Source organism: Phyllopteryx taeniolatus, chromosome 8 (genome assembly GCF_024500385.1).
Source record: "Phyllopteryx taeniolatus isolate TA_2022b chromosome 8, UOR_Ptae_1.2, whole genome shotgun sequence".
NCBI lineage: Eukaryota > Metazoa > Chordata > Actinopteri > Syngnathiformes > Syngnathidae > Phyllopteryx > Phyllopteryx taeniolatus.
This window is the reverse complement of record NC_084509.1, coordinates 9,787,577-9,800,134: the sequence shown is the minus strand read 5'-3', so window position 1 is coordinate 9,800,134 and position 12,558 is coordinate 9,787,577. Positions and strand designations below refer to the sequence as shown.

General features: G+C 38.4%; 1 protein-coding gene across 2 annotated transcripts in view; it reads right to left on the bottom strand.

Annotated features, from left to right (window-relative positions):
- Positions 1-12,558, bottom strand: part of zgc:77784 (uncharacterized protein LOC402947 homolog) — a 75,739-nt gene that overhangs the window by 28,157 nt on the left and 35,024 nt on the right. For both annotated transcript variants that reach the window (XM_061782579.1, XM_061782580.1), the window contains exons 3-6: positions 8,414-8,571; positions 6,610-6,869; positions 4,551-4,678; positions 277-401 (exon numbers count right to left, since the gene is read on the bottom strand). In XM_061782579.1, the coding sequence (XP_061638563.1) occupies positions 277-401; positions 4,551-4,678; positions 6,610-6,869; positions 8,414-8,571 (671 nt within the window). The remainder of the gene's footprint in view (positions 1-276; positions 402-4,550; positions 4,679-6,609; positions 6,870-8,413; positions 8,572-12,558) is intronic.

The following is a 12,558-nucleotide window of genomic DNA, read 5'->3' as shown; positions in this document are numbered from 1 at the left end:
ACTTCCTCGGGTGGCTTGAGGCAGACAAAAAAAACAAAAAACATTTGAAGCAGCTTCTCGCTGTATATTTATAGCTGCCACGTGGAAGGAGGACACTGTTTGTCTTCAGGTATGGCCCGGAGAGGCACTTCACACCTGCTGTACTTCCTCCTCCACCTCTCCTGCCATCCGCACTACATGATGACAGCACCTCCTTCCGTCTTCTTCTAATAAGGTGTTTACAAATGTTTTGCATGGAGTCAACCTGGCGTTCAAGCGACTATCCAAATTCCTCACCTGACTGCCCTCTTTCTGCCAAAAGATGGCAGGCGGGGGGTTACCCGTGGTGCGGCACTGGAAGGCGACGCTCCTCCCCTGGTAGGCCATCTGGTCCCGTGGCTTCGAAGCGATCTGAGGTGGCACTGGAGAGGAGATGAAGAAGAGAAGCAACACAAGACTTGAGTTTGTTAAGCACATTATTTTCCTCACTATCATCATTGCTCCTAACACACGTAATTGTACCACTCATAATTGATGGATAGGCCATTAAACCACATGGCTTTTAGTCCGCCCTTGCGTTTGCAAGCAGGCACATTTTGAGCACAATCAGATCATCAGAATCAGAATCATCTTTATTTGCCAAGTATGTCCAAAACACACAAGGAATTTGTCTCCGCTCTAGTACAACAGACAGTCAATTTACAGAACACTTTGGAGACATAAAGACATTGACAAAAAACAAAAAACAATTGTGCAAAAAGATGCAGAGTCCTCTAGCACTTAGAGCAGGTCGAATGACTAATATCGCAATAGTCCGGTGCAATGACCATTGTGCAAAGGGCGCTGAGACTTCAAGGAGTGTATGCGGTTTAAAGTGACGAGTAGTGCGATAATCTGGGACAATGTTGGTTGTGCAAATGTTACAGATACTCCTCAATCAGTGTGCAAATGGAGCAGATGCTACTCTGGCATGAGTGGCCAGTATATGCAAATACACAGTGTAACCTCCAAAGCCCTAAAAGTATACACCTTCGTGTTCAACCAAAAATGTCCCCTGAGAAGTCAAACAATACTAAAATAAAAAAAAAAAATACTAAAGTTGTTTAATCTGGTGTTTTTGTGATGTAAAGAGGCAAAGTGTGATGATATTGCTAGAACCAGACAGGGAATTTACCTACAAACTCTTATAAGGATGAGTACTGGTAGTTTTACTTGAGTTTGGTTGTATTCTGTCATATTAGGTAGTGGTTATAGTTATATAATGGTTGGGGGTGGGGTTCTACTGTAATTTAGCACCTTGCAAATGGTACAACCAGAATGGAATTAAAACTTTTTTGTAAATGAAAGCAAATAAGCTGCTTGCAAACATAGCGTAATGTTTCATGATCTGAGTAAAAACTCAACTAACAAAATGCAAGTAATTTAGCCTTTTAGTTAGAGGCTACCTTTAGTTAGTTGTTTAGTTGCTAGATTGTCATAGTTTAAGTGGCCTTTCAGTTAGTAGCAAGCTTTAAATTGTTTAGTTAGCTTTTTAGTTGAATTGTTGAGTTACTTTGCCTTTTAGTACCTACCTTTAGATAGTTAGTTTAGGTAGCTTTAAATTCGATAGAAGGGAGTGTCAACATGTTTATTTGTGGTATGGTGTGGAACATGAGTCACATGATGCTATCTGATCATGTTGATTTTTTTTTTTTTTTTAACATCGGAGAATGTTAATAAGGTTAAAATGTGCATATTCTGTATTATAGTCCTACCAGTCACTTTCTCCCCCAAAAATAAATCTTTAGGCTTACAGAAATTAGTTTTGTAAGTCAAAGCAGGTTCCACACATACCGGCAATCATGCCAAATTTGAGCATTTTTATTCCCTTCTGATCAAAGTAAACAAAGACCCAATTGTCTGATGTCTCTGAGAGATTAAACTGAGCAATTATTATGAGCTGTGGGATGTGTTAAGAGTGATTTTTCCCTCCCTTCCCGATCTGCTCAAAATACAGTTGGAGCCAACGATCGTAAATGTTGAACCTGTTCAATATCTACGATGGCAAAGCCTTATTTGTGTGGTCAACACCGAGGTTTTACAATCCACGGACTCAGTGATTGTGACGTGAAACAGAACGACAGCCAATTAGGAGGCTACCTGTAGCTCGCACTCATGATTAACTGTGACGATATCTTTTTCTGCGGTGTACTGCTCATCTCACGTACACCACACATTGTCACATACCAGCAATCAAGCCTGATTTGAGGATTTTTTTTTCATCCCCTTCCAATCCAAGTAATAAAAAGACAAATTACCAGTCAGGATAATCTCTAAAGGCCTTTTCACACTGCATTTGGTTTACTTGGTGTTTGTTGCGGGGCAGCGTGCAAGAATGACAGCACCCTGGTGCAAGGTTGGAAGTGCTTGCGTAGCAGTCTACCTGGAAGTAACAGGGAGGATTTTCCCGCTGGTTGGTCTCTTGATGTTAGCACTCTGTAATTTGCTTGGAAAATGGTCATAGCTGACAATCGCAAATGATAAACCTGTTCAATATTTACAATAGCAAATCCATATTTATTGGGCATCGAGAGTACACCAAACGCTATAAGAGTTTAAGAACACACTTGCCAAATGTTTCCCTTATCATGATAAATGTTAAAAATCAGTTAAAGCGGGGTAAACACATATTGATTTTTAACATCTTGACCAATTTTTGAAAAGGAGAGAGACCCCAAACATGGCGAGGAACGAATAAGCAAGTGAGTTCTTGCCGCTTTTATGGTGTGTGGTTTACTCCAGATGACCAACATGTTAAGAGTTCGCGGTTGTAATTATTGCACAGCTTCATCATTTACGATTGTCAGCCCCAAAATGTAAGGAAATTGAGAGGAAAAAATCTCTCATAACACTCCCCACAGAACAATCAATCAAGATAATCTTTTGGAGAAATCGATCAGGTCTTTGATAACATTGATCAAAAGGGAAGGGTGGGATGCTCAAAATCGGCCTGGTTATCGCTATGGGATTTTTTTCTTGTCATGTGCAGTCCCTCATGTTTAAAACAGGGGTTAAAATCCATATGTGTATACCCCGTTTAAGTCAAAGCAAAAATCCTATTGCTTTTAAAGCATATCAGAAAGGTTTAGGGTCAAATGCTCCTCTCTGTTAATAAATAATTGCTCTAATTGGATGCTATGAAATGTGATGTGGATAGAGTGCAAATTAATTTGAGCAATAGAGGGACTGACAGAGACAGAGACATATAGAAGGATTTATGAGCCTGTGATGTATTAATTTAGACTTCTGCTTATCTGAAGGTTAGTCGTGCTCCTGAAAGCGGAGGAGGAGGCGTTGTCTGTCAAGTAAGAAAATAAGAATACGAAACGACAAGGGGGAGACAAGATGGGAGAAAAGGGAGTGGAAGTTACGCGGCCGGCCAGCTGGAATGATGATAGGGTTTGAAACAAGACGGAGAGAGATGGAAAATTAATGAGATGGATGAAACACACAGCGACATCACAAAAGCGCCGATAGCACGCAGAAAAGAAAACTGTGAATGAGAGTGAATGGCAATTTGCTGAGATTGGATTTCGTTTAGACTGATAAAAGCATTAGTGGTGGAATGTGTTTCAACCAGGACGCAGAAAGAGTGGCTCAGAGCATGCGGAAAAAGAGGAAGGCGAGGCGGAAGAGGAATCATGTCTTATTAATATAGGGACTGCTCGCCAGCAGTGAGTTCAAGCGCACGTCCAGCAAACATCTGTCAAATGGCGTAATCCGTACAGTTTAGCATAATCCCCTTAGATGCACTGGACACCAGCTCTGTCCAAAACAAGCACTGGACAGGAAATGATCCGATTTTTTTATTTATTTATTTAAAAACTTTGAAGTTGTGGACATGAACGCAGTATTAGTGCTCTATCTTGAGAGATTGAAATTGTAATTTTGTCAAAGAAAAAAAGATGCTAAGTGTTTTAAGTTAAAAAGTTAGGAACTAAAATGTTTTTTTTTTAGTTTAAAAAAAATGACGTTTTGGAGGGAAAAGTATGGAAAAAAATTAAAAAAAAATTTTTGCGAGAAATATTACATTGTGAGAGAAAAAAAAGTTCTAATCTTAAAAGATGCATTTTAGAAAAAGAAAAAAAAACTTTTGACAACAAAAGATTTTATTCAGAAAAGAGTAAAAATTTCCGAGAATAATTTAGTCATCAAAATGTCAAACCTTTGTAAAAAAAGATTTATATTCCTGAGAGAAAAAGTCATTAATATATGTAATTTTTATCATCATTATTAGTAGTAGTATTATTTTTTAGAAAGAAAATGCATATTTTAGGAGGGGGTTAAAAACATTATTATTATTATATTTTTAAAGAAAAATGTCTTTTAGTTGAGAATAATGTATTTCTTAAAGAAAAAAATGGAATTACTAGAAAACATTTTTTTTGAGAATTTTTTTTACAAGTATATGTATGAGAATAAAAATGTGTATTATATTTGGTTGGCCACCCCTGCATTGGCCTTGTCATACACATGTGAACTACGTTTTCATGCATGCTGGTGCATGTGCAGCCCTCATACAAAATTCTTACCGTGCACCTGCAGCATGGCCGAGGCCTCCGTCTTGCCCACGCTGTTCTCTGACGTGCAGGTGTACGCCCCCTCGTCCTGCTCTTTCACGCGGAATAAACGCAGGCTGTTGCCATTGCGAATCTCAAACCTAGCAAATGAATAACATAGCAGTAGATGTGTCGTAAGTTATGGTATCATTTTGAAAATGATTTGCATTTGACTAAGAAGCCAAGCCAGCATTATGTCCATAATAAGCCCGAACAGAAGTATGGAAAGCTATTCCAATGAGACATTAAACTAATCCTCAGAAATTATTCTCAAATATTAACTAAACTAGAAAGTGAGCAAATGCATAATTATTTAATAGGCTTAGCTAAGTATACTACATATTGAGTTGGAAAAAAATGGGGAATGAAATCAGTCACAGGATAATTCTGCCGACTAATGAATACTTTTATGGTGCCTTCTTTATTCATTTATGTCAGCCCACTGATCCACACACTCATATCCATCAACTACTTAGTACACGTCTGCGAGGTCACATGTGGACCATTTCTTCTGTCTATTGTTCAGAAAATTAATCACTTTCATGTCATAATTTGTTACTAAAATAAGTCATTTTTAAATGCATATTTTAGAAAAACAATTTTGAAAAAGAAATCAGATTGAACAACAAATTTATGGCAATTAAAAAAACAAAGTCATTTATTTGGAGGAAACATTTTCATTTTTTGAGGAAATCACTTTGGATTTTTTGAGAAAGAGTCCCAATCTTATGAGTATATATACTGTACATTTTTTAGATTCAAGTAACTAAATATTGATGCTATCTGAACTTGCACCAAAAACGCAAGTTTAATTTAAAACGTGTTTTTTTTATATATATATAAGATTTGTCTTTGTTTTTGGATTAAAGTTGCATTTTACCAAGAAAAAAGTCACTTTTATAATTCAATTAAATTTCCTCTCACATCCCCAAAACATGCATGATCGGTTAATTGAAGATTCTAAATTGCCCGTAGGTGTGAATGTGCGAGCGAATGCTTGTTTGTTTATACGCGCCCTTCGATTGGCACATTTAAAGGGAGGAGCCGCTTTGATTGGCACTTGGATCAGCACTTTGAATGCCGGTGACTGAAGTTGACTGTAAACACTCCTACAGCGGCGCAGCCCTCCCACTCCTGGATCCGCTCATCTACGAAATTACCTACACCGGTCTAACTCGCCTCTGGCGCAGGGTTTCTCGATCGGTTACGCCAGATTTACGTAATTCCCAGAAAAGAGAGCACAAAAGGTCTAACTTGACAGCCATCGTGTGGACTGAGGCTTTAGGATGCCGTTGCCACTTTAGAGCGCCTCGTCGTCGCAGCATTGAAAAGCACTGCAATGACCTGGTGGGATATATTCCAGACACCGAAGCCTTTAAGCGGACATATTTTTGTGGCTCAAACATCAACATCAGTTGTGTGTAGGCATAGGAATGATGCTCGACAAAATAGAATCCATTTTTCCAGGTGGTAAAAGTGGTGTTTGATTGACAGTTGAGTTGGGTATGGTTTCGTTTCAGCACATTCAGTGGACATGCCCCCAGCTTTCAAGAGCAGAGAGAAGTGTATAATTTTTCATGAGTTTGAAGCCTCATTTTACATAATTGGCGGGTTTTTTTAATCATTCAAATTTGGCGGAGTTGTTCACAACACTCTTCTCTGTGGTGCGTCAATTCATGTATTTTTATATTTATTTTTCAATTTACAGATATTTTTTTAATTATTATATTTTATAATTATTATATCCAATGTTTAAAAACTATTTCCAAACCATGTTGCATTTAACAGTAATGATTCCTTTGTGTCCCTGCCTCACAACCCTTATAAGTGAGTAAGTTTTTTGAGCCATTGTTTAAATTCTTATTTTCATTGGGCTTTGGAGCAATAGTATTGTCCCCTAACAACTCTGCCTAGAAACAGCAAGCTGGACAATGGATTTATATCATTGCAGTTAAAATTGAATCAAAGTATCGTAGTTTTCCTGGCATATAGCCTCTTGAAGACCATCTGTAATATGTATTTGGTTACTTACCTCCCTCGTGGGAGTTCCCCATCCTCTCGCCGCCATCGCACAGTGGGAGGAGGATCGCCGTGGACCTCACACAGGAAGTCGACGGTGTCGTCCTCCATGACCACCTGGTTGACGGGCCTCCGCACCAGCACGGGCCGCTCGTACACCACCAGCTCGGCGGGGTCGCTGTCGCGCTCCCCCACCATGTTGGTGCCCACGCACACGTACATGCCAGCGTCGCCTTTCCTGGTGTGTGAGATCATCAGCTTGCCCCCGCGCACCTAAAATGTACAGCGTCACTATTAACACAGGAAGACACTTTTTTCACATTTTTTCAAGCAAGATTTCTCACAGAAAGAAAAAAAAAATAGGATAACAAAGCAGAACAATTAAGTGTTAATGTCTTACATTAGAATAATTCAATAAAATCATAATTTTACAAAAGAAAAAAATAATTGAAGAATAAAATTTTAACACTAAACTTGACTGAATAATGTTATAATCTTTCAAATTGAATCATTTAAAAATTTGAAATAATTGGATAATAAAGCGATTTTAGGCACATTTATTTCACATTATGAGAATAAAGTTCTCATTTTACCCTCCACTCAAAAAACCCCCAATAATAATCAATGGACAATAAAATTGTAATATTACACGAAAATGTTACCAGAATAAAATAATAATATTGCATATATAAAATGACAAAAATTAAGTCATGGTTTTATGAGTAGTAATAAATGTAGACTGAAGCTATGTTTTAACAAGAGAAACAATTTGTAAAATAAAAAAAAATGTTTTAATATTACAAGAAGAAATTAGGAATTTTGGAAGAAAAAATGTTTTGGTAATTAGAGAATGTTTTATATTACAAGAACAAAGTGCAGTATTAGGAGAATAAAGTTGGGATTTTATAAATTAAAGTGTCTAACACTTTTGAGGGAAAGATTAATTGAAAAATAAGTGTACTATAACAGAAAATAATTGTGTAATAATGTCATAGTATAAAACAAAATTCAAAAAGGATAGCCACAATATTTCAACAATAAAGTCATAATTTGATCAATAAAATAGTTGCAATAGTTGGAGAATAAAGTTGTACGAAATAGAGTTTTATGAAATATAATGTGTAACTTAATGAGAAAAAGTCCTAATATTACAAAAATAAAGTTGGGACTTTATGTAAAAAACAAACAAAAAACAAAAAAAACAATAATTAGATATAACAAATTATACAATAAAAAAGCATTACAAGAATAAAGTATTAATAAGTCAAGAAAAGTTTTGTCATTATGAGAGAAAAAATATAACTGTGAAAATTAAGTCAGGATTTGTAGGATTTGTGTTTTATAAGAATAATGGGGGAAATGGGATAATTGAGAATTAAATTATAATAGTACAAAAACAGATGTAAATCATACTATTACGTAGAGGAACATGTCAAAGAAATTGGTAAGTAAAAGTCAAAGAAATTGGTGAATAAAGTTGCTATTTTATGAGGAAAGTCATATTATGTAAAACATTTAAGAATTATAAAATACCGATGTGCTTGGTAAAAGGTTTAGGTTTTTTTTGTTTATGTCTGTGTAGATTGTCAGTCATCAAGGCTAACTAGTTGTGAAAAACTCCCAATTCCATCAAAAATTACATCAAAAAGTCATGTAACATGGATTGCACCCTTAAGCTTTCAGACAAGATTTTCTTTTAAGAATTCTGCCCTTACAAAGACAATAATGATACGTGCATAATATATTGTGGGTTGTCACTTCAAAACTTAGTGAATTTCATTTAATTGGCAGGCTTTAAATATTTAGGTATAACTCACAGAGATGCGTTCATCTTTAGTGTTGACCCTGACGTTGTTGCGCTTCCAGGACACCAGGGGTTCAGGGTGCCCGCGCGGGGGCACGCACTCCAGGACAGCGGGCTCACCGGCGGCCACCACCACGTCGCTCGGAGCTTGTCGAAAATCATCTCGGAGAACTGCAGGGGAAAAAAACAAAAGAGCAAATTACTTTATTAGAATGTAAGGTCGGTGAGGAGCAGGGAGCCATATTGCTAGTGAAACATTTGTTGGAATTGTTAAGTCTATGATTTGCGTGACTTCTTTGGAGGATTTTCCTCTGCTGTCCATCCTGGCAGAGCTAATGAATAATGCACATCTCTCTGTCCTACGCTGCGTAAACAAATAACATTCCGGATTCATAATTCATAGCTAGGGAAAAAAGGCATGGGTGTATTTACAAAAGCATTGCGTTATCTTTCAAAATAAATCAGTAATGTACTGTAGCTTTGGGCGTGACTAAATTCATGAGTTTTTGCCACTGGAAGTCGGAGAAGTTTGACTTGGCAAACTCTTGATATCTTTTAATTTCCTGCTGCGATTGACAGACCAAAGCTCAGGTGTCAAGAGGGGCCACCTCCTCCATGGCAGAATCCATCATTGTAATCTCTCGCTACAGATCAATTTGGAGAACTTTTATCAGGCATCCTAAGTAGTACCAGAAAGTACCCCTTTGACTGGTGAAAAAAATACTTAAATCTGCTTCAACATCGAGGTGAAAAGTAGGATCTTATTAAAGGTGCAGATGGGCTATAAAGGGAGAAAAGAATCTTGACGGGGCCACCATCATCCCCCGACCTCAACCCTATAGAGATCTATGAGTGTGGACAGCAGTATGCAGCGCTACCTTGACCTACGAGTTTAATTCGTTGTGCGACCACACTTGTAACCCAAATCACTCTACTTTCGTTAGCCCGAGTAGACGCTTTATACGTTAACATTATGCTGGTGGACTTTCAAAAGACAACGTCATATGGTTTGGTTTTATATAAAATGTGTAATACTCCATTTTATTTGTAGTTTTACAGTAAACTTCAACTGGCAGTGGCAATAAACAGCTTGGAGCAAGCACACTTGACTTCTTTTTTAAAGAACTGTTCGCTATCTGGCAAACTGCACACGGCAGACTTGGGGAGGGTTTAATAGACATCATCCACTTCTCAACACTCACTTACTTAGGACTCATAATTAGAAAAAGCTCTCTCGTAATAGAAATTTTGGCTTGCCAGCAAAAACTCTTAAGTTGGCGTACTCGTAAGTCAAGGTCCCACTGTGCCTCCAAACAGCAACTCTGGGAGACATTTCTTAGCTTCATCTGATATCATTTGATGTTGAGGACAAATTACTGTTAAAACAATGGGTCCGATTAATCACTAAGTTTGCTGTAAGTTGTTTCGAATAAGGTTTTTGCAGTCCCGAGAGATAGCACTCTTAAACTGCTTTCTATCATCTTAACTCATTTTCTCAAATGAAGATGAAGAATTTCAATTTCAATAAAAGTGAGTGAGAGTGAGCTCTGTCAATGAGCCACACGCGCACCAAAGAGCTCTGTGGAGATGATGACAACTGCCATGCTGCATCAATATTCAAACCCACTGGGTTCCTGCAAAGCTCATTTGAAATTAAATGATGGCAGGGTTGTAAAAATGGAACTTTATTATCAAGTGTCTTGGGTAAACTGCTATGAATATGCATCTTTGCAAGAGTTCTGCTGACGCACAGGGAAAGTGACCTTTTCAAGAAATTAGGCCTCCTTAAGGACATAAGTACACATTTATATTCATTCGGCTACTGTAGATGGGTGTGACCAAGTAGCAATACTGCTGCAATCAACATCTCAGGAGGAGTATTTAGCCCAGGGGTGGGCAAACCTTTTGGCTCAGGGGCCACATTGACTTTTAATATTTGACAGGCGGGCCAAGCCAGGACCAGATATTTACATATCAAAAATAAATAAAAAACAACAAAAAAGCATTGTAGTGTTAATACTTAGATTTACTTTTAATGGGAACAGAGTTGTTTTGTTGATCATCTTTTTTTCCCGCTAATGTATCAAAGTCTGTTGTTAGTTTTGTTGTGTCAATTCTCAGAACACATCTAAGGGGTTCATCACTCAGCTGGGATCTGTAGGATGTTTTGTTGGTGCTCATCACACTAAAAGTCTGTTCACACACATATGTAGAGCCAAACACCACCAGCATTCTCTGTGCCATCTTCCGGATTTTTGGAAATGTGACTGCGCTGAATGAAGCATAAAACTCATCCAGTTTGAGAGTTGAACTTCTCTTTTAAGACAGTATCACATTGGAGATCAATCAGTTCCATCTGCAGCTCCCGTGGCGCCGTTTCAGGCTCTTGTGTGACTGAATCTTGGATGGCAGTGTGTCAGATAAAGGTGTTTTGCTGATGTGTTCTGCAAGCTTGATTTTAACCGCTGAGCCGTAGCCATCAGTTCCTGCGTTGATTGGCTGTTAACATAATCAGCATGCTTGGTAGAAAAGTGACGGCTGATGTTATATTCCTCTAAAACCATAATGGTTTCTTAACAAATTAGATATACAGCCTTTGACTGGTCTTAAGTGAAAAAGTATTTAGTAGTCAATTCTATATTAAACACTTGGCACTCACTGTCTACTGTTCTTTTCTTTGGGTTTGGGTTCAGAGCAGTAGCAGAGTAAAAACAGAACAGCCAATGTATCACTGTACCTACAGCGCTACCTGGTGGAACCACTCGGCATTACTGGTGGAACCACTCGGCATTACTGGTGGAACCACTCGGCATTACAGGACAAGGTCAAAGAAATGTAGTCATGATTTTGATATGATTTGGGCGATTCTGTACCAATCTTTGGCGGGCTGGATTGAAATGACCAACGGGCTGGATGTGGCCCGCGGGCCGTAGTTTTCCCACCACTGACTTAGCCTGTAGTTGACTGCAGACAGCGTGCCATATTTTTCATGATTTTAGAGCCTTATTTTACCTACATGGTGATATATATTATTCATTCATATTTGGCAAGCTTTTTAAAAACACACTTCTCTGTGGCGTGTCAAATTTACCTTTTTGGTCCCTTTACAGTCCCTTTAAACTCGCCTTGAATAGTTGTAGTTGGAGAGAACCACAGAGCATCCAGAATTTCCCCATTGTGGGTGGAATAAAGGCTCATGCTATGTTATGCTATGCTATATTGTCTTTTCATGCATTCTAGTGGATTGAAGCAACAATGAGAGTACTGTAATCGTTGCCCTAACCCAATTTTTGGCTTTTGTTGTGATCACTGTTCTGAACACAGAAAATATGATGATTTCTTTCCAAATAAACCCGCGTGACATTTGCTCTGTACGCAAATGGTCTCTGATGCAGTCATCAATCCAACGCATCCCGGTGGCATTCATTAAAGTGGACACGAAATAAGAGGAAATAGACTTAACTCAGCCTAAGGGCTCTGATAGGCAGATGGTACTTGAGAGGAAAGAAAGTTCCATAGTGTGACAAATAAAACTTTTCCTTAGCTGCTTTCTTAAGCCCTTCTCCAAAGATGACTAATCGTGGTTCCATTGTTTCCATTAAACTTCAGCTAATGAGATGCTTCCTGCTCCCACTTTAAACTATCAATGTGACAGAGCTGGACGACGCCCCCCCACACACACTCCTTTCCCTAAGCCTAACTTCTCCGACATAGTAGCAGTCCGACAAGTGATATTGCTCAAATGATTGCTGCGTCCACGCTCACTTGGGGGGCAGCTGAGGCTTTGACCCTGTCTCCTCGCAGCAAGACAAATCCTTCCACAAAAAGTCCCCGAGGCGGTTCCTACACGCTTAAATAAAAGACAAAACAGGGCTAAATGAGTGTTGCATCATCATTTCATGCAGGGAGTCAGCTCTCACTGGAATGATGTTGATATCCCCACTGAGCATTGCAGAAGGGCCTTCTTCTTGAGTTTATTGAGAAATGAGCGTGAGAGACTAGTCCGGACCAAAAAAAACACATTTGTTCGATGGCTCTTTTTTTACAATAATCGATTTTGAGTGTGGAAAAAAAAAAAAAAAAAAACAGCAGCCGCAGGGCGATTTTGTCAACAGCCGACAAGCTATTTAGATAAGTGACACTGAATGAAACATGATG